The sequence below is a fragment of the Salvia miltiorrhiza genome, chromosome 1, assembly GCF_028751815.1.
Source record: "Salvia miltiorrhiza cultivar Shanhuang (shh) chromosome 1, IMPLAD_Smil_shh, whole genome shotgun sequence".
NCBI classification, from domain to species: Eukaryota; Viridiplantae; Streptophyta; class Magnoliopsida; order Lamiales; family Lamiaceae; genus Salvia; species Salvia miltiorrhiza.
Genome location: NC_080387.1, coordinates 17,265,359 through 17,287,357, shown reverse-complemented (window position 1 = coordinate 17,287,357; position 21,999 = coordinate 17,265,359). Strand labels below are relative to the sequence as shown.

At 42.9% G+C, this 21,999-nt stretch overlaps 2 protein-coding genes across 4 annotated transcripts; one reads left to right on the top strand and one right to left on the bottom strand.

Moving 5' to 3' along the window:
• Nucleotides 1-313: 313 nt before the first annotated feature.
• LOC131006801 (transcription initiation factor IIA large subunit-like) lies at nucleotides 314-5,983 on the bottom strand. Its single transcript, XM_057933942.1, has 11 exons — nucleotides 5,848-5,983; nucleotides 5,463-5,639; nucleotides 5,115-5,357; nucleotides 4,848-4,899; nucleotides 4,628-4,686; nucleotides 3,314-3,418; nucleotides 2,426-2,542; nucleotides 1,235-1,298; nucleotides 962-1,128; nucleotides 790-873; nucleotides 314-680 (listed from the first exon to the last, which is right to left on the bottom strand). Exons 1-11 carry the CDS (start codon nucleotides 5,968-5,970, stop codon nucleotides 657-659), a joined length of 1,215 nt encoding a protein of 404 aa, XP_057789925.1. The 5' UTR covers nucleotides 5,971-5,983; the 3' UTR covers nucleotides 314-656.
• Nucleotides 5,984-6,350: 367 nt separating this feature from the next.
• Nucleotides 6,351-8,660, top strand: LOC131006802 (uncharacterized). 3 transcript variants are annotated; one of them, XR_009095770.1, is made up of 3 exons: nucleotides 6,351-6,758; nucleotides 7,357-7,582; nucleotides 8,361-8,660. XR_009095770.1 is itself a non-coding variant. In XM_057933943.1 (2 exons), the coding sequence occupies exons 1-2, from the start codon at nucleotides 6,351-6,353 to the stop codon at nucleotides 7,507-7,509; spliced, it is 561 nt and encodes a 186-aa protein (XP_057789926.1). In that variant the 3' UTR covers nucleotides 7,510-8,660. The 3 variants fall into 3 exon arrangements, 1 of the variants encoding a protein (XP_057789926.1); XR_009095769.1 differs by having other exon boundaries at nucleotides 8,346-8,660; XM_057933943.1 differs by having other exon boundaries at nucleotides 7,357-8,660.
• Nucleotides 8,661-21,999: the final 13,339 nt, after the last annotated feature.

The window sequence follows — 21,999 nt, the reverse complement described above, 5'->3', positions numbered from 1 at the left end:
TTCTTGACCTGAAAATTTATATTGGATGGATGATCAACGTACTGATGCAGATGGTGATTAATTGTTCAAGAGAATCAAAGAATACTGAGAAGATGGTGATTAATTGTTCAAGAGAATCAAAGAATACTGAGAAGGCTCTCAACATCATTGTCTCTTTGGTTGATATAATTAAGGTTGTAAATTGAAAAAAAAAACTTACAAGTTCAAGTTATCAACTATAATTAACCCTATCATACGCGTGGATACATGTAACGATTAAATATAACTTAGAACCAGAAAATGGATTTACCATGATCACCCAATATAGTTGATGTACACGAGCAAAGAGTTCTTGATATCTCATTAAACCCAGAATGTTTAAACCTCTTGTGCGACTTAAAATGTGTGCCAAATACATTGTATAAGCGATCGGCTAAATCAGAGACATACATCGAAATTAGAGAATACCAAAATATGATGCTGTTATAAATTATCAACACCAAAAGCATGGAAAGTGAAATGTACATGTGTGATTGAGCTTAAAACTCAACCCAAAACTCTGTATGTACATGCCGCCGATCAAAACTCAATCCTAATACCTATCAAGTTTTTCTGCAACTAGAGCGGCCAGAGAGAGATAACAAATTATCCAGTTTTACTCTGAAATTCAGCACATATCAGAAGTCAAATTCCCCATTTGCCTGTGAAACAAACAGAAAAGCCAATATATTATAGCAAATGTGAAACTGAGCAATGAGTTTCGCAAGGCAAGTCAAAATGGGAAATCAGGCGGCATAAGACAAAACCTACCTTGTTCAACAGAATATCCTTCTTATTTATGTGCATGATCCCATTCTTCAACGTGCATTTCCACCTGCTCTTGGTTCTAGTCACCTAAAATAAAGAATGATCCTGGTAAGAATAGCATCACCGTGGAGAAACAAGGCAGAAAAAACAACCAGTTGGGAAAATTTCAGAGCACCTTGTCAAATTGAGCTAAAACCAAATGTGTTGTGTTTAAATCCTCCCCTTGACCCACATCATCCAGTTCATCATCATCATCATCTTCATTTAAGGGTTCATCATCATCATCATCATCATCATCTCCAGTGTCATTCTGAACAGGAGCAGGAGTTGCTGCTAGCATCTCTAGAAGTGCAGATTACTAAATCAGAATTGGAAAACAGAAAACAAGAGCAAAAAAATAATAATAAATAAGATGTGAGAAGCAGTTCAAATTTATTAACAATGATACCATTTGGCAAAGGAGTGTTCACTATGTTGTAGTCTTCACTGACAACTCCTTGATAATTGTATATCTGTCAAGGTAAGAATAAAGAAACCGGGTTAGTTTGGATTTATGTTGTATCCAATAGTCGGAAAAATACGAAGTAACAAGAGCATAATGCTAGAAAGAAACAGAGAAGTAACCAAGTTGACATCACGAGGTTGACTTAATTTATAATATTTTCAAGCTGTAGCCACCCACGTTATGGTGATGCATAATAACGCTTTCAAGTACTACAGTTGAGTTGAATACTAAATCAAAATTTATCCATTAAATGCACAAGGAGCACTGTGCAAGGTACTGGTGGATGCCGTGCAAACACAAGATGCAAAAATAAGATAAATAAAAACAAAAATGGTAAGTTTGCAAGTCAAGTGATACATATGAGTAACAACTAAAATAACATTCATAATAATAAATCTAGTAAACTAACATTTCAAAGAGGATCAAATGGAAAAAAATGTCAACATACTTTTTGCACAATTATTGTTTATATGTAAGCAAAGCCTATAAAGCATAAGAAGAAGGTATTTTCTTATCACTCTAAATTTAGAATGGATATGCAAAGCCAATAAAAGGGGATAAATACACACATTTTCCTCTGCATACTGCCATAGCAACAACATTCAATAAATTAATCTTTTGTTCATTTGCAAACACAAGAAAACGAAAGAAGTAAGTAACAATAGTAACTAGTAAGGATTTGATTTTTTAAAGTGAACAACATGTAGCACACTAGCATGACTATCGTACAAAAGTTGAAACCTTTGAAGACAGCAAGACAAGCTCCACATATAGCATCTAGCTTTCTTAACCAATTACATGATTTTAAATCAAACAGCCAAGGCCCAAATTTCAGTTAACTTAAAAGACAGCCTGTCTGCTCCTTCACCATTACCACTCCTACTAATATTTGGATTATACATGTTCCTTGCATCATCACTAATCACTAATCTAATAAAAGGACAGTTGACAGAATAGGGTCATGTGCTGACAGATTGATGTTATAGTTATACTGAGAGAAATAAACCAATGCAGACCTCAGGATCATACAGCATCAATTTAGCAATTTGACTTGGGATCACCAGTAATCCAGACATTTCACTATTGGTACATGTCTCATTTTCATGTTGCAAATAGTTAAGGAGATTAACTCACATTGGGTGTAGAAAGCACATCATCATATGGATCTGGTGTAGGGCCATCCAACTGAGGAATCCTAGCAGACATTTTCCCCTCTTGATCGAGCGTTTGGGGAATACCCCCTTCATTCACCTGTCAAATTTCAATTACAAAACAATACTGTGGATAATAAAGAAACATATATACAAGGAGATTGATAGGCTAAATTGGTGAAGAGTTTCCAGAGGGTGATCCGCTTCCCCCTATGACCTTTTTAAAAGATTGAAATTATTTTCAGAATATGAAGCACAAATTCTTGTTTAACTTATTTCTCCACGGAAAGGATCTATTACCAATTATAATTGACACACATGGAGTTAGTTAATCCAAAATAATAATCTCAAAATAATTGTACAAGTCAAATAAAGGCCTTCTGATCAATTAGATTAAGAGCTCATAGTAATTAAAAAAAGAATGCAAAAAACACTGTTTCTTAACAACTATGGTTGTGCCCACTGCCCACGTTGGAGATTCATACAAAATCACTAGAAGTTTAAACAAAAAATTTGGAGAACATGAAGATGACATACCAAGAATTATTTAAATTTTAAAGATGACTGCTGAAGAATATCTAGCTTATTGATGAATCAGAAAGTAACAAAAACCCCTCAATTAGGACGGAAGGATAAGTGAAACTAAACAATTCTGGTGTCTTTACTCAGTATGTAATTTTCTGCAATATCTCTGGAATTTATGTAAATTAAGTAGTCATAATGAGACATGACCAGATAATAGACTGAATTAATAAATGACAATTAATGGTGTACAAGTTGTTAAACAAAATGAAAATGCATCAATATTCTTTACGAAAGTCTTCCTTTCAAGGGGAAATAAAGAGAATTAGAGGATACACAGAAAATATACCTTTGATTCATCTGACAGACTATCTGACGCTCCATCTTGTTGCGGAATGTATCCCGGATGATACGGACCATCACGTTTTCGCTTTCCAGTAGCCAAGAAGAATTCCTGTATTTATGTCCCTAGAATTATGTTACTAACTGAAAGTGCAATCGAGATTTAATAAAAAGAAATCTGCTGCTGAGAAACAGCAAAGAAAAAATATTAACCAGTCTTTTCTAATTTTCCTTTCATCCCAAAAAACTGAAAAGGATGGTTCTTTCCTAATTTGTTATTTTTCAAAAGGTCGGGTTTTATCAGGAAAATTATCGTCATACCATTTTAATTGAACTTTTAGTCATTTTTATAAGGCACGTTATGAGCATTTGCAACGAAATCATTTTCACATATTCACAGAAGCAAAAAGCGAAATCAGGCAGACATTAATTAAAGGACACAAATCTTTTATCTGGTTCACTCCAATAGCTGTTACAAAACACAATCATTCATATCTTGCTGTTATACTGGATCAATGACAGTAACCATGCAACTTCACAGTTGCTAGGGCAAGGAAACAACATCTTGATTGATAAAATCGAGCTTTGAGGCCAAGCATAAATACTTGAGCGCATACAAGTTCTATCTTAAAAAGTTATCATATTTAGGCAGTACTGTCCTGTACTGACATAATTAATTTCAACTATCTGAATACTTTACCATAGGTCCATAGTAGTTCTAAAGTTAATAATGCCAAACTACACTGACTATCAACGTATATGGATTTGGATCACTGTGAAATCAATGATATCACATGAAAGTGCAGTAATAAAGTCTACAAACTCTCAAAGAAACTAGAACTAACCATATTCAGATATCACAACTAAAATTTTCCTCGTAAAACTGACGCAAGCTGAAGCTCAAAGTCAAATGTGCCAAGGTTAAGGTCCCATCAAGAAATTAGACCTTTATCTGGATTGGTAAGAAAATGTAGTTGCCTTATTTAACACATCTTAATAGTTAATAGTAATACCATAAGATAACAAAACTACAGAGCCAACTTGGTTAAAAGAAAACATGATATAAACAAAAATCTTCAGCCCCCAATAGAGCAGCGTTAAATAACGCCCGCTGCTCTGCAGTTCATCTAACAGAATCAAGCGTGGTTCTTTCTGTTGAATGTAGCATATTGCCAAACAAAACCTAACCTACTAATAATCACTAAATAATTAGTCTCTACCATTATAGAGTTAATCAGAAATCACTCTGTAAGAAACCCAACCAAATTTGAGATCAAACAAACAAACTTGGTAAAACTGAAACACCACAAATGACAACAACCTGAGTTGATGGCTGATGAGGCGCTCCCCTCTCACCCTCTTCCCGACCTTCAGTGTAAGCTGCAAAAGGACAAAGAAAATATTTAATCAGATGAATGATAGATTATCGTGATGCCTTCTACCAGCATACATATTTATATACACAAACATTATGTTGCATTGCAACATAAGTATTGTTAAGTAATGCTTGTTTATATACAAGGTCCTAACATTGTACTCACCGACATTCACATCAAGACGAGGTCTTTGATTTAACCAAGGAGATGGTGGAGCCTGCAGGTTAGAATGTAAATCTCAGCTTTACCATACACCAAACACTACAGAGACTCACCATCATAGCATCCTACCATAAACTATTCTAAGACAGAGGAGAAACTAGTATATATACCACATGACATGGTGTACGAGATTCCAGAAACAAAACACTGCACTTAATATTACAGCAAAATGAAGTCCAACAGAAGACAAAGTTCAAGAAATAATGATACCATGAATTGGCTAGGTCTTCCTAGTCCACCTTTGATCTCAGGAACACCACCATTTTCATTTGGCGATGCATAATCATTAGGGGTGATTGGCGTACCACCAGTGGAAATATTATATAACGGGCTGCTATCATTTCCAGGAAGAGGAGTCTGAGCAGTTCCAGGCAATGGCGTCTGAGCCATTCCAGGCAGTGGCGTCTGTGCAGTTCCAGGCAGTGGTGTCTGCATAGGGGTTTGCAGTGGAGTCTGCACAACCCCAGAAACCCAAAATTCAATCACAGAGCATTCATTCAACACTCCATTTTCAAGTTCAAATTTTGGGCCTCAGGGGCACAAAGACTAAGACCTCACCGGTGGAAAGAGTAAATCAGCAGTGGGAGTTTCATACTCCTCAGTGCCTTCATATGGTACATTGAGGTCATGCACAGGATTAGGTGTAATAGGACCACCAGCGGCCCCCCTTTGCGTGGCTGACCTGTCTATCGGCCCCAAAATTGCTCCAGCTTGCATCATCTTCAGTTCCCATAACTGTAGATTCCCATCTTAAACTCATCAACAGTTAAATCCAACTACAGATCCAATAATTTTAGAAAACACAAACCCTCCCAAATCAATCTCAACCGTAAGTTAAAACCAACAATTCAGATACGCCACAAAAAGTAAGTCGAATCATGTATTCACTAAACCCTAGAATTGATCGAAACAGACAATCAAATAAAATTGGGGAAATTATTACTCCTTGGAGCTCATCGAGTACGCCATCGCCCGGGCCGCCATTGTTGATGAACTCGTCGCGGACCTTGCTGATGACGTCTTCAATGACATGGATGTATACGTTACTGGTTGCCGAGCTCCCCATTCTAGCAAAATTCCTGGGAGAAATTGGAATCCCTCAATGCCAACAGACAAAAAACACACTTGAATTGGGTTCTATATCAACAAATGATGATGTTTTTGTTTGAGACGGAGTAGTGTGGAGAAGGTAATGACGCCCAAGGGCGATGAGAGAGAAGAAGCGGAATAGAAAAAAGGAAAAAAGAAGGGAATATAAATAGGTTTGCATCCGCTTGTGATCTTGGAGTCTACGTGGCAATATCTGATAGATTACATTTTCTTTTTCTTTTTCTTTTTCTCATTGAAACGCAGTGAGCGTTGTCGTCGCGACAATCTAATTTCAATTGTAATGCCCTTTGGCGTTCTTGATTCTCCCCTCCGTAAACCCTAAATTCACTCCCTCCCATGAATCCAGCCCCAAAACACCATCTTTTCTGCGTAAAATGGCCGTGGAACAACCCCAGTTTCAACAACAACACTCCTCCCTGCACTCTCGATACTCCATGGCTTTTCAAGTCTTTCAAGAATTTGGGCGTCGCCGCCTTCAAATTGATCAATTCCGCCGCTAACGCTCCTCTCCGTTTCAACCATCAGGAGACCAGCGGGTCCGAACTAGTGCAAGGAGAGGCGGAGCAAAGGGCATTCGCCGCCGCCCTAGCCACCGCCAGAGACGCCACGCTTCTTGAGTTCTACTCTCCCAAGTGTAGGCTCTGCAATTCTCTGCTCCCATTTGTCACGGAAATCGAGAATCGCAACTCTGATTGGCTCAACATTGTCATGGCTGATGCTGAGAATGATATTTGGCTACCTGAGGTTAATTTTTTCTCCTCTCTCTAAGTTTTCCTTGCTTGATTTGATTATCTTGATATGTACTAAAAATATTAAATTCTCTTTTATTATTAGTCGCTTATTAGCCATTGCAAAATTCGGTAGTTGGACTTGGTGATATCTAGCATACTATTGAAATTTGAAACGCCTATGCATAAGAGAGAGAGAGAGCAGCATGCCTGCATAATGTGATGAAAAATTTCTCAAGTTAATCTGCATTTATTCTTGTTGCAATTCGCATTTCAGTATACGAACAAACATTTTTTTAGAATTTGATGTGTAGGTTTGAGTATAATCTAAGAAAGATACCAATTAGATATATTTGGTTACCCACGCCTGCCAAGCTAGGAATCTTTCCACTAGAGAATTTATGATGAAGATATGATGCACTCTACAATTACAATGACGGACTATTTATAACGAAGGAAAAAACCCTAATAAGCATAGAATTCTAATCTAATCAAGAACACATCCCATTCACATTTGTTGACTTTTTTGAAAAGACGTGCATCTGTTTTTTTATATCCAAGACATATGGAGCTAACTTTGTTGACATGAGTTTATGTGATTTTATTTGGTGCAGCTTCTCCATTATGACATTAAGTATGTACCGTGCTTTGTCCTAGTTGATAAACACGGCAATGCTCTCGCAAAAACAGGCATTCCCAATAGTCGACTCCATGTTGTGGCTGGTGTTTCCCATCTGCTCAAAATGAGACGCCCCAGGAAAAATTAGAGACAGTCATTTCATATGAGATCAAACACAAATGCCAGCTCAGCCGGATGTCACGCACGATATCACTTTCCAGGTTTTTTGACTCTTGAAGTTGTATCATACAATACTTTTTCTTTGACTATACACCTTTAATCACAATAACTTGAGACTGTGTCTGATGGGTCAACGACAAGTCAAATATATGGAGGAAGCTCAATTTGATGGAATATTTTTGAATCAATCTTTTTGTTTTTAGCTCTGGGTTTTTTCTGTCTATACTTGTGAGAAAATTGTCCTTGTGCTTTTTCTCACAGGTGTTGATGTTGATACCTGTTTCAACAAGATCTAGAAGTTATTCGATAGTTGTGACTTAGATATTGGAGGGGATAAAATGATTTCTTAAAACTATACTTTCTCATGCATTGTAAAATCGTTTCAAAAAGGAAGCGTGCCTTAAAACTCGTGATCAGTGGGTTGGTTTTGGTATATTCTAACACTAGCACTTTGGGTGGGCGCCAAAGCTCGTGATATTACCTCTTAAACTTGAACGTATCTATATTGGTTGATGACATTCATAGCGGCATTGGTGATTTGATTTGGGATTAGAAGAATCAAGAATGTTGTTGGCCTTGTGTTTGATACTATTCAAAACTTGATGAGAAAGGTATATATCAGTAAATTTTATTGATCTGCACAGTTAGTAAATTTGTACAATATAGCTGGAAGGGGAGTTGTTTATAACTGATTTGTGCCAATATATTGGAAAGTTGTGATTTTGCTATATATTAGGTGAAAGAATAAAGAAGATATCTTTTTATTGCCCTGTGGTTTAAAGTATTTTTAATTTGATTTTATAGGTATTTTCAATGCAGAAAATCAGTTAATTAGGCAGGATTCACCCTACCTGGAGTGGATGTTGATGAATATGATTTCAGATATATCCTGAAGTTGATGGTGTCTGGATCTTAAGTATAAAGTCCTTCTGCAACAGCCAATTTATCTTTGCTACATTTGATGTACAAACTTGCTTTTAGGCATTTGTTGTATAATAACTTGAAGGTGTATTACGTTTAGGTGCTACTAGTGACATCCGTCTACGATGAAAAATCACTTAAATTGGTAAATTGTAAGTGGTGTGAATTAAAAAAATAAATCAACACTTTATTTCGATACTTACTTTATTTCAATGTAATAGTATTCGACAATTCATTAAAGGAAGTTTTAAAAAATAAATAAAATTATAATAAAAAAATTATGTTAAAAAGTGTGTTTTTCCAAAGAAAACCAACCAAAATTATATATTTGAAATTTTATCTAGATACACGCATACTTGTCATAAATTCAATGGGTAATTGTCTGTAAATCTATAACGTATACACGGAATTGGTTTTTGCACTTAATTTTATTTTTCTACTTTTACATACATAACCTTTTGTTTTTGTCTCGAATTTATTCGGTGATCGGTTTTTTCTCACGCCGACGCCGGAATTGACACGGTGACAACCGGAATTAACACTGTGGCAGCTGGAAATTGATACCAAGGCACATGTATGACATGTGGAAAAAAACTTAAAAAAAATAAAAAAATTCATATCATCATCTTCCCCAAGCTCCCCAACTCCCAAACCCTACCTTTCCTCTCTCCACCTGTCGCTGCCGCCGCTTGCCACCAGTTTGGCGCCCGCCGCCCCCTCTCTCTCCCCATACCTCGCCGGCCTTCTCATCCCCCTCCCTAGATCTCACCGGCCTTCCCCTCCCCAGACCGCCTTGGCCTTCCCCTCCCCAAATCTGTACACGTTGGTCATGAGGTTGTTCGCGCTGGAGCTCACCCACCCCGATACCTCTCTCCTTCCACCTTGAAATTCCAGTCCAGCTCCTGGAATTTTGACTCGCGTTCTAGGTAGATGCGTGGATCGATGTACTCGATCGGGCTGGCCGAAAATCTATCGCCATTGTTGTCGAGATCCCACCTATCAATTACCTACAAAATAAAAAACTCCAAGCAAAACCCAGAACGAAGCTCCTCTCCCTCGTTCGAAATTTCGTGAATAGATCCGGCGATTCTAGTCGTCGCTTCTGAACTTGGCGAGGCTGACGCCTAGGTCGTCTCTGTCTATCAACCGCCGCGTCGTCGACTTGTTCTAAGAACACTACTGCCAGAGGTGAGGAGAGGGAGGGGGCGCCAAGGTGGGAAATTCAATTTGGTTGTTTTGTTCAAATTCGGCGAAGGTGGCAGCGGTGGCTGGTGGCGAAGGAGGGTGGCGGAAGGGGAAAGGGGCGGTGGTGGTGCGGCAGAGGGTGGCGGCGACAGGTGGGAGGGGAAGGGATGGGAGTTAGGGTTTGGGGGAAGGGGGAAGTTGGGGAGAAGATGATGATGTGGTTTTTTTCCTCTTTTTTAAATTTTTTTTTTCCACATGTCATAAATGTGTCACATTGTCATTTCCGGCAACCACATTGTGATGAGGAGTAATATATGCAGAGCAGAGGAATGACCTTTATAAGGGAAACGGACCTTGTCAGAGGAACGGATGCCATCAGAGAAGCGGTCTTGGTCAGAGGAACGGGCCTTGTCAGAAGAACGGACTTCACCAGAGAATTGGCTTCTGTCAGAGAAGTCATCCCTGCCAGAGGAGTGATTCTCGCCAGAGAAATGGCCTTCGCCAGAGAAATCATCAAAAGAGCGGAGAAACCTCCCGACTAAGGGCAAATTTACTATTATGCCCTTGACCACGCAGGTCGCATGTGTTAGCAATGAATTTACTATTTTACCCTCAACATGTAATCTATAAATAGCCATGCGCACGCACCTTGTAATTCACGCTTACTTCACTAGCAATATTACTGCGGTTTTATCTTCGTGCTTTCAACAATTTAGCATTTCTCTCATTCTTCCAAACAACACTAGGTATAATTCGAAATCTAACAATAATGTACCGATTAAATCTATATCCGTTCAATCACAATTCACCAGCTGACGCCGTCTGTGGGAAAACTGGGCTAGGACGTGAGTTTCGACCACCTGCGTATGCAGATCCGTAATTACGATCGAATTCGCGTGCGCGGGCCCTAATTGAGCCGATAATCTGAGTACCCAAGCAAATCCGGACCGATACTCATATTTTTCGTGCGGATCTACCTACGAACCTTTGAGATCTGTGGTTTTTTACGATTTTCCTTGCATGTGCATGTTGGGAAGGTGGTGGACGCTGAGGGTCGGGCGTTAGTTTGTGATTATTTTACGTAATCGTGATAATTGTGCATGGTTATAATGTTTTCTCGCATAATTCATGTTTTTCTTACGAATTAATGTATTTTGCTAACGATCTGTTGATTGGTGCTCTGTTTTTGTGTTTTTTGGGTTTTCATGGTTATTTTACCGGGAAATACGCTCTCTCTCACGAAGTTTGACTCCGAATCTATGGAAAATCTCCATCGTTCTCTTTGCTCACGTTTTAAATCGTGTCCTGGGTTTATTTCCCAGTACACGGGGGTGTTTCTCATGGGATCTCCTAATGGCCTTCGTGCCAGTGATCGGGGCACTCTACATTTTGTGTTTCTCTGATAGCGGACGGTCTGATCAGTTTCTTTTCTCGAAATATTTTCTCACATTTTCCCTGTGTAGGTACTATGGGTTCTTCGGATGCTCACCGCACTCTTGAGAAGGAGTTTGACAACGCTGTCCTTAGCTCCGCTGCTCATACCACTGAGGTTCCTACCTCGCTGTTTAACGGTCTGCAAGCTAGCACCGTCTTCACCACGCCGCCGGGTTTTTACGCCGTCTCTGCTACCCTGCTGACGGGTCAGAATGCTAATGCCCAGAGATCTGCTCTGGTGACCCCAGGTTCCGACATGCCAAGCTTGGTCCCCACATCTGGTGGTGTACCACTAAACTTTGTGTTGACAGAACAGATGATGGCTCTGCTCAACTACGCTGCTGTGCGACAGGCGATGGGGACTCCCCTGTTGTCCACCGTTCCCGCCACAACTCCCGCTATGGGTATGATCAACCCACAGGGCACTGAAGCCCTGCCTCCTGTTGCTCTGGAGGTGAACGATCCACTCGTCAACAAGCAGGCTATGCTGCCTAAGGAGACACCAAAGGGCCCCGCTGAGAGGGAACTGGAGAGAAGGCCAGAGGGGAGCCGAGTCAGGCTCAATAGCATCGTCATAAGGGAAGGGGTTGATGAATCCGACATCACTCTATCACTCCTACGTTCGAGGATGTAAGACCAAGGGAGACCGCAAAATTAAAGAATCAAGTGTCACAACTGAAAAATCAGCTCAGAGATCTGGAGGATTCCTTGAGAGAGAAATCTCAGAGGAACGAACGAGGGCAGAGGTCAGAAAGATCCCATAGGCCAGAGAGATCATACCGGTCCAAGAAATCGCCCCGGTCAGCGAAGTCACACCAGACAAGAAAGCCAGAGAGATGGGAGCAGGAGTATTCCTCTGGGAAGCAGGACCACAGGGTCCACAAACGTCCTGCTCATGACTCACCAAGGGACAGAAGGGAGCATGGGAGGAACAAGGATGATAAGAGAACCAAAACGTCAAGGGTCCCCACCACCAGCAAAAGCCCTTTCTCCGTTGACATCTTGGCGGATACTCTACCAAGGAGTTATAAATCCATTTCTCTGGATTATGATGGTACCACCGACCCGGAAGTACACCTCAACCGGTTTGAGGGATTAGTCACTCTTCACATGTACTCGGAGGGCATCAAGTGCCGGATATTTTCCACCACGTTAACTGGACCTGCCCAGCTGTGGTTTGGGACGCTCGCCCCAAATTCTATTCACTCTTTTGAGGATTTACAGACGTGTTTCTTAAGGCAGTTCACGAGCTCGCGGAGGGTTGGGAAGTCAGCTCTTTCCCTGATGGACATCAAGCAAGACCAGAGCAAGACACTACGAGAATACACAGCTAGGTTCAACCTCGCCGCTCTGGAGGTTCCAGAGGCGGAGTCACAAATTAAAAATTGTACTTATATCAGAGGGTTAAAGCCGGGACTCTTTTTTGATGAGTTACAAATCAGACCGGCCAGGGACTTCGATGACATCATGGCTAGACTGCCAGGGTATCTACAATTGGAGGATGCCAGGATGGCAAGGAAGGCAGAAAACGACAAACACAAGGCTAAGAAGGCCGAGGATACAGCAGAGCGGTATAACAGAAACTAGGATCGGGCTCCTTTCATAGGGTTGCCCCCGAGGGTACCTCCTCCCCAGGCAGAGGGACCACCCCGCCAGCAACGCACTGTGAATGAAGTCAATCGTTTTGACGAATATACTCCCTTGAACAAATCTCCGGAGGAGATATTTCATCTAATCAAAAATCAGCCGTTTTTCCGGGCACCCGACACTTATCGGGATGGGCAGCCACAACAGGGCCCTAATAATAAATTGTGTGAATACCATAATTCTTATGGGCATTACACCAAGCACTGCGGACATCTCAAACACCAATTGGAGTTTCTGGTGCGCCAGGATAACTTAGATCAGTTCATAGCCAGAAGAAACGAGGATCAGGTTCAGAGACCAGAGCAGAGAAATGAGCCCCGACAAGATCAGGGGAATAACAGGGATCGTAGACAAGAGGAAAATTGGGATAATCGCAGAGGGGGAGTAGAGGGTCGGGTACCTCCCTTCCCGTACCGAAGAGAGGTACACATGATCTTTGGGGAAAATGGGACACCCACATCCAACAGAGCCAAGAAACAGGTTGTACGAGCAGTGAAATCAGGGTACTATCCCAAGCAAGTAATGGAGATTACGGGTGCGGCAGAGGAGCCGGTCATCAGCTTCGGGGTAGAGGACCTGAGAACGCTTATGTATCCGCACGACTATGCACTGGTAATCACAGCTGACATAGCCGGTTGCATTGTCCATCGCGTCTTCGTGGACTCGGGCAGTACAGTGAACATTTTATATCTGGAGTGTCTCTAGAACATGGGAGTCGAAGCCCACATTGAACTAACGAACGCTCCGTTATTCGGGTTTGGGGGAGAAATGGTTATGCCAATAGGTTTTGTGGAGTTGTCATTAAGTCTTGGCAACGCAGATGCCAGCAAAACCAGGGTAATACGATTCCTGGTAGTGGATATGCCGAAACCATCCTACAATGTGATACTTGGCCGTCCTGCATTGACGATGTTCAGAGCAATCATTTCCATGTTCCACCTAAAAATGAAATTCCCCATCGGAGGGGGAAGAGTGGGAGAAGTATGGGGCGACCAGAAAATGTCGAAAGTATGCCATGTGCAGATGCTTACACACTCTTCAGGGCAGAAAAAGAAAAGAATAACAGAGGGATCAGACACTCGGAAAAAAGGGAAAGTGGGCGAAATCACTGCTCCGGTAGAGGAGCGACAGGAGTTGGCGGAATTGTTAAAAGATCGGGATAGTACAGAGAAGGCCGCCCTGGTCTCCACCAGCGATGTATGTAACATGATAGAATTATTTCCTGGGCGAGAGGGATTCCAGACCAAGATTGGGTCCTCCATGAATGACCAAACCAGAGAGGAGCTAATCAAATGCCTTCGGAGGAATGCGAATGTATTTGCCTTCAGCACGGCCGATCTGAAGGGAATAGACAGAGGGTTGGCAGAGCATTGCCTCAATGTGGATCCGAAGGTCAAACCGGTGAAACAAAGAACGAGACATTTTGGGGCTGAGAAAGATACCGCAATCAGGGAACAAGTCCAGGGTCTGCTGGACGCGGGCCATATTGAAGAAGTACAATATCCAGAGTGGATATCGAACGCCGTGATGGTGGCAAAGAAAACGAACAGTTGGCGCATATGCGTGGATTACAGGGATCTTAACGCAGCCTGCCCCAAGGATCACTATCCTCTGCCGAGGATTGACCAGCTTGTAGATTCCACATCGGGTTGTGCGTTACTATCCATGATGGATGCATATCAGGGATATCATCAGGTAAAGATGAACAGAGGGGACATCGCTAAAACGACTTTTGCCGTCTGTTGTGGAGTTTATGGCTGAAGAAGCATGCCTTTCGGATTAAAAAATACGGGGGCCACGTACCAGAGAATGATGGAAAAAATCTTCAAGGAACAACTCTCGAAAAACATATCAGTCTATGTTGATGACATGCTTGTGCGCAGTGTCAGGGTGGAGGATCATGTCTCTGACTTGGAAGAGATATTCATAGTCGTTAGAAAGCATCGGCTAATGCTCAATCCAGCGAAATGTACCTTCGGGGTCATTACGGGAAAATTCCTGGGATACAAAGTCACTCCCGCGGGAATCGAAGTCAATACAGATAAAGTCAAGGCCATCATGGATATGACACCACCCCGGGGAATCAAGGAAGTACAAACTCTAAATGGGCGCATCACTGCTCTTAGCAGGTTCATCTCAAGATCAGCGGAACGGAGTTTGCCATTTTTTAAAATCTTGAGAAAGGGGACTAAGTTTCAGTGGACAGCGGAATGCCGAACAGCTTTTGAGGATCTCAAGGCTTACTTAGCGGAGCTCCCAACTCTGACTAAGCCAGTCCCGAGAGAGACATTGTACTTATACATAGCAGTATGAGAGGAGTCAGTCAGCTCTGTGCTTATCAGAGAGGAAGGGAGTCATCAGAAACCAATCTACTTTGTCAGCTGAATCGTTCAGGGCCCTGAGTTGAATTACTCCGAGATTGAAAAGGCTGCTCTGGCAGTCATGGTCACGGCACGAAAATTGAGACCCTATTTTTTTATCACATCGGGTAGTAGTGCGAACTGCTTTACCTTTCAGGCAGGTGTTGGGGCGGCCAGATTTATCGGGGAGAATGGTGAAGTGGGCTGTGGAATTAGGGGAGTACGACGTGGAGTATGAGCCAAGGATGGCTATTAAGGCGCAGGCCCTTGCGGACTTCATTCAGGAAACTACTCGCCGCCCGGTACAAGAGTTCTGGATAGCTTTTGTGGATGGGTCGGTCACAAAGGAGGGATGCGGAATTGGTGTGTATATTGTTTCTCCAAGCTCGGAGGTATATCAATTCGACATAAAATTCACTTGCAAATTGTCTAACAACGAGGCTGAGTACGAGACTGTGGTTAGAGGGGCGCACATTTTATCAGAGTTGCGGGCCGAGTGTGTTATCATTAGAACCGATTCCCAATTGGTAGCTCAGCAACTATCAGGGGCATATCATATCAAATAACACTGGATGAAAGCATATCACTGCAAAATCAATGAACTGAAGCAAAAGTTCATGGAGTTTAAAATCGAGCAGATTTCTCAGGAAGAGAATACGAAGGCAGACTTGTTGGCGCGAATGGCCAGCGCAATGGAACAAACATGGAATGATGAGATTACGCTGCTCTGTGACACCAGAGAAATGGGGACTTCACAGGTCTTTTCAGTGGAAATCCGGGATGACTGGCGCGCACCAATTATACACTTTCTTAATACGGGGGAACGATTGAGCAAAGAATCTAATCAGAGGGCTCGATACGAGAATTATTGTTTGATCAATGATCAACTGTACAAGCGATCTTTTACCCAACCCTTGTTAAAATGTTTATCGCCTGAAGAAGCTAACTTTGCTTTAAAAGAAATTCATGCAGGTTGCTGTGGTGGGCACACGGGATTCAGGTTTCTCGTACGAAAAATAATTCGTGCAGGGTTTTATTGGCCTAATGTCAACAAGGACGTCAGGGAATTCGTCCGCAAATGCGAGGCTTGTCAGAGACATGCTGAGAGAATCAATGTCCCCGGGGAAACCATGGGGGTCATGTATGCCGCATGCCCATTTGATAAGTAGGGTATAGATATCGTCGAGAAGTTGCCTACCGCACCAGGAGGCAAGTGTTTTCTCATAGTGGCGGTGGATTACTTTTCAAAATGGGTAGAAGCTGAAGCTGTGGCGAAAATTGATGAGGTAACAGTGGAACGGTTCATCTGGCGAAACATATGTTGCCGGTTCGGAGTCCCTAGAATCATTGTGTCAGACAATGGAACCCAATTCACAGGGCAGAGGATTGCTGATTTCTGTGACCGAATGGACATCACCCAACGTTTCGTGTCTGTGGCTCATCCACAAGCAAACGGGCAAGTGGAATTAGCAAATAGATCAATCTGCGAGGGAATCAAGAAGCGGCTGAGCCAGAGCAGAGGAAAGTGGGTTGAGGAGTTGGACACTGTCCTTTGGGCCTACCGAACTAGCCCAAAGACAGCAACCGGAGAAGCGCCTTTCACCCTAGTATACGGATCCAATGCAGTAATACCAGCGGAGGCCAGACTGGAGTCATACCGCATCACCACCTACGACACAGAGCAAAATTCCGAACTCCGAAGAACAGAACTTGACCTTGTGGAAGCACAGAGGGACGAAGCTCAAGTCATAGCAGCGAAGTACAAAAAGCATCATCAAGGCAGGATACGACAAGCGGGTCAGAGCAAGGAAGCTAGCCAAGGGCGATCTAGTCCTCAAGAGGGCCGATGCACTGAAGCCAATGGGCAAGTTCGAGCCTAATTGGGAGGTCCCTTCATCATCACCGAGGTCCTAGGCGGCGGAGCGTACACTTTGTCGGATCCAGACGGCAGAGCCCTCCCCAGACCATGGAATATCAATACTTTGAAAAAGTTCTATGTATAATGTTGATTCAATGACATGTCAAATTGTAGACCGAATACTCTTTTTCCCCACAGGGGTTTTAACGAGGTTCGGGGCCATGATATCAATAAAATCGGATACGTGGTTCTAGGGAATTCCCTGGTGTTGACTCATTTACTTTAATTCATTTCTTTCCAAATTACATATTTTACTTAACATGTTCATGCAGAGCATTGCACATGTCACCAGAGGGGGGAGTAGGGTATATACCCACAATCCACAATTCACAAATTCAAATTGCTGCATAGGAAGTCAAGGGAAAAACAAATTCAAAATTGCTACTAAGCAACTCAAGGGAAAAACAAACATCAAGGGAAGAGCAGAGGAATCACTTCAATCGTAAGCCGCGAAAGTTGGTTGTACCCCCCCGGGTCTTCCATGCTCCGCGCAGAGGGTTACTGTTGAATCGTAAGCCGCAAAAGTTGGTTGCACCCCCCGGGTCTTCCATGCTCCGCGCAGAGGGTTACTGTTGAATCGTAAGCCGCAAAAGTTGGTTGTACCCCCCAGGTCTTCCATGCTCCGCGCAGAGGGTTACTGTTGAATCGTAAGCCGCGAAAGTTGGTTGTACCCCTCTGGGTCTTCCATGCTCCGCGCAGAGGGTTACTGTTGAATCGTAAGCCGTGAAAGTTGGTTGCACCCCCCGGGTCTTCCATGCTCCGCGCAGAGGGTTACTGTTGAATCGTAAGCCACGAAAGTTGGTTGCACCCCCCTGGTCTTCCAAGCTCCGCGCAGAGGGTTACTGTTGAATCGTAAGCCACGAAAGTTGGTTGCACCCCCCGGGTCCTCCATGCTCCGTGCAGGGTGTTCTTTTAAATCGTAAGCCGCGAAAGTTGGTCGTACCCACCGGGTCTTCCATGCTCCGCGCAGAGTGTTCCAGACGGCAAGAAGGGAAGCAGCAGAGGAAAGTGGTAGAGGGATGGCTCAAAGGGAAGCAGCAGAGGAATGCGGCAAAGGGATGACTCAAAGGGAAGCGGCAGAGAAATAGCTAGAAGCAAGGAGTCAGGTCAGAGAAATCCCCGAAGAGGAAGTCAGAGAAAACCTCGCGGGAGGAGGCAGAGAAATCCCAGAAGGAGGAGTCAGAGAAATCCCAGAAGGAGGAGTCAGAGAAATCCCAGAAGGAGAAGTCAGAGAAATCCTCGAAGGAAAGGTCAGAAAAATCCACGAGGGAAAAGTCAAAGAAATCACTTAGAGGGACCATCCAGGAGAATCTTTCCGAGCAATCAAACAGGGAGAATAACCAGAGAAGCCGCTTAGAGGGAGGCCAATTAGAGGAACCATAAACACTTCAACAAAAAACAAGAATCCTACTCTACACAACAAAAACATGGGTCACTTCTCGAGGTCCTGGAATGCAAGTTCACATCAACCACAACAAACAATAAAACAATATGAAGGACGAATGAATGCAGAACAGCATAGAAAAGAGGCATGAAGAAATTTCATTCATAAACGCCAAAACAGCGAGACTGTACAGTATGATCAAAATAACACTAAATATTTACAAAACCGAAATTACAAAAATTTTGGTAAGGTAAGAGAGGGAAGGGCAGAAGCAGTCAGGAGGGAGGAGCAGGAGCAGGGGTAGTGGAGTCTGAAGGAGCAGGGACAGTAGATGCGGAAGCAGCAAAGACGGGATGATTCACAGCAACCGGAGCAACAGCATCAGAGGCCTCGCCAGAGGGCCCCCTACCTCAAACACTGGCAACGTGCCAGAGTCCTTCACCACGGGAAGACGAGCTTCCACGTCTAACAACTTCAGTGCCTCCTGTGCATATTTTGTTTCATCTTTGTACAGGGCATAGAGTCGATCTACCACAGCAGAGAGGGAGGCCAGATCTTCAAAGGCTGAGGCCTGGAAGCCAGAAGGAAGAGGAGGCTCCATGCTGAATTGTGAGAACCCCAAGGAGCTGTCACCAGCCTGACCCATCAGCTGGTTCACGAACTTCACCAGAGAGGCGCAGAAGGGAGGCCGGTATACGGCAGCAGCAGGCGCCGGTTCAGAGCAGACCCCAAAAGCAAATTGGGGGAGGGCCTTCTCCAAGACCGGGAACCACCACTCAGGTTTCTTTGGGGACTCAGCAGTGATCCCCAACAGCCTATTCAGATCCTCATCCTTGATGTTGTCCATCAAGGCCTCCATATCCAGAGCAGCAACCTGCTCCGCTGATGCACCCACCATCTCTGCCGCCTTCGTCGATGTCTGCTTTATCACATGGGCGAAGATGGGGGCGAATCCTTCCAGGTAATCCGGAGTCCGTTGAAAGGTCGTCAGGGTACCTTCCAACATCATACCCAGGAACTGCTGACCCTGGGGAGAGAGGAAAAACTCTAGGCGTTGGTCCCGGGCCCCCAACGCGTAGCCCCGGTTCTGAGCACCCTCGCAAGCTCGCCTCCAGCCGCGTTTGGCCTCCTTGTATTCCTCATCATACCTCGCCCGAAACTTGGCGAGGTTATCGTAGCCCTCCTTTTTAGCCCTCTCCAGCTCAGAGGCTAGAGAGGTTTTCTCCACATCCGCCTGGGCAAGTTGGGCTTGCAGCTTGGCCATGTCTGCCTCAGCCTTGCTGTACCGCTCCACTGTGCATGCGACCTCCTCGTCGCGCTAAGCTGTCCGCTCCCTTTCCTTTTTAAGGTCCTTCTCCAGTGCATCATAGTCATCGATGCACTGGATGGCCTCCCCCACCCGGGACTCCAGCTGCAGAGAAATGAAGGGAAAATGTCAGGGCAGAGAAATCGAGAGGTTAGTAATAAAGTCATTTAAACATGGCAAAAAATGCAGGGTACCTAAAGAACCAACTGGCTGAGTTGGTTAGCCAACGTCGCCTTTTTTATCTTTTGTGTGGCTTCCCTATCCTTGGGATGGATATGGGAAAGCAGAGCGTGGACGAAGTCTCGCCCCTTCAGAGCCGAGATTGGTTTGGAGCCAGAAGCCTCTGGCTCCCCTGCGGGCAAGGCCAGCGCTTTGTCCCCTTCAGCATTGTAATACCCCGTATTTGTTTACCTTGCAATAGTATCGAAATACTATTGAGAGATTAAGGACTAGCTTACTAAAGACGAGAGAAAGTTATCGATGGATGGTAATATGAGTAAAATAAAGATGTTAAGAGAATTGAGAATGATGTTAGAGCTGAGATGGAGATGTTAATTGTTTTCGAGTTGAGACGAAGTGCGAGAGATAGAGTCGAGGTAGTGGTTGAGAGTCACTATAAAGAGGATTAAGCTAGAGTGACGATTAGATTAATGACGAGTGATGATCCGTTTTTAATGTGATAACCTTGTGAGCTATTTGATTGACGTTATGTGATTTACTTGATACGTGTGCACTTATAATTGAGTAATTGTGATTTTTGAATAATAGCATACATGATTTTTATTTACCACCACACATTCCTACACTCACTCCCATTATTTTAATCTTCCTCACATGTGGGATTAGACAAGTGGCCAAGTGGGGAGACAAAGTACTATTTGGGCATTTAATGCTTTTAGCTTAGAGAGTAAGATTTGTGATTAAAACAAAAGACTTTCTCTCTCTCTTTCCTTCACTCTCATTTTCGGCCCTTCACCTTCTTCTCTCTCCCTCACGCCATTCTCTCTCTCCTCCATTGGAGACTAAGCTCAAGCTTCTCAAGTCATAACTGTGATAAAATACTCCGCTAAATCTAGTCCTTAAACACTTTCTACTCTTGATTCAAGAAAATTAGTGGAGTTTAAAGCTTGAAGAATAGAGAAGAAGACTTCATTTTTCTTGAAACTATTTGAGTAAGTGTTCTGATCTTTTGGGTCTAGACTTTTTGTGAGATATATGTGTGAAAAAGGATGATTTAAGCATGAGAAACTCCCTCCCCTCCATTTTCTTCACTTTCGAAAATTAGGGTTCATGCCCTTTAAAAATCTTTCTTTTCTTAAATCGAGATGAGAAATGTGTCATATGTGATTATTTGAAGTGATTAAGGTGTGTTTTGCAAAACTTAGTCTTGAGATATGAGTTTTTACAAAATTTAGTTTGATATAAGAAATTGGGAAAAATCTGTAAGTTATGTCTTGAATGATGATTTGATGATGAGTAAGAACTTATGAATGGATTAACGTGATATTTGATGATTTTAGTGTTTGTAAGAGTTCGTGAGTTGGCTATGATGCTGAATGATAGTATTTTGATGTTTGGGAGTGTTTGATGAACTTTGAGAATGAAAAGTTGACGAATTTTCGAGTTGCTCTTGACTGCACTGTTCTACCTTGAGTCTTGTTCTACTCTGCCGAGTTGTGATTCCTCTGCTCTGAACCGAGAATTCATTTCGCTACTCTGAACCGAGAAGTCATTCCTCTGCTATGACAGAGAGTTCATTTCTCTGCTGCTATGACAGAGAGTTCATTTCTCTGCTCTGACGTGAATTTTCCTCTGCTCTGACGTGAATTTTCCTCTGCTCTGGCAAGCATTCCTCTGCTCTGGCGAGCTTTCCTCCGCTCTGGCGAGTATTTCTTCTCTGCTCTGCTGAGTTTTTCCACTCTGACCACCGAGCATTTCTCTGCTCTGGTCACCGAGTCAAACTTATGTTTGCTTGTTTGTGATATGTTTATATGTGAGTTGTATGCTTATGTGTTTGTGCATGCCTATGTGCTTGATTGCTTTTAATCTAGCCTTTTGAGTGTTAAGTTGAGAATAAGATTAGAGTTTATTGTCATAGAGTTGAGTGATTAGATGGAGATAAGCTGAAGAATAATTATGATGGATGTTATAATAAGATTAAGGTTAAGCTTTTAGAGAGGAAGTTTCTAACTAGTTCCTCTAACTTGTCGCATGCACTACTCTGATGTTTACAACTGAAGAGACCAGTCGAGGACGCAAGTGAAGATTTCTCTGAGTACCACCTGCAGTAAGCCGAGCTCTAC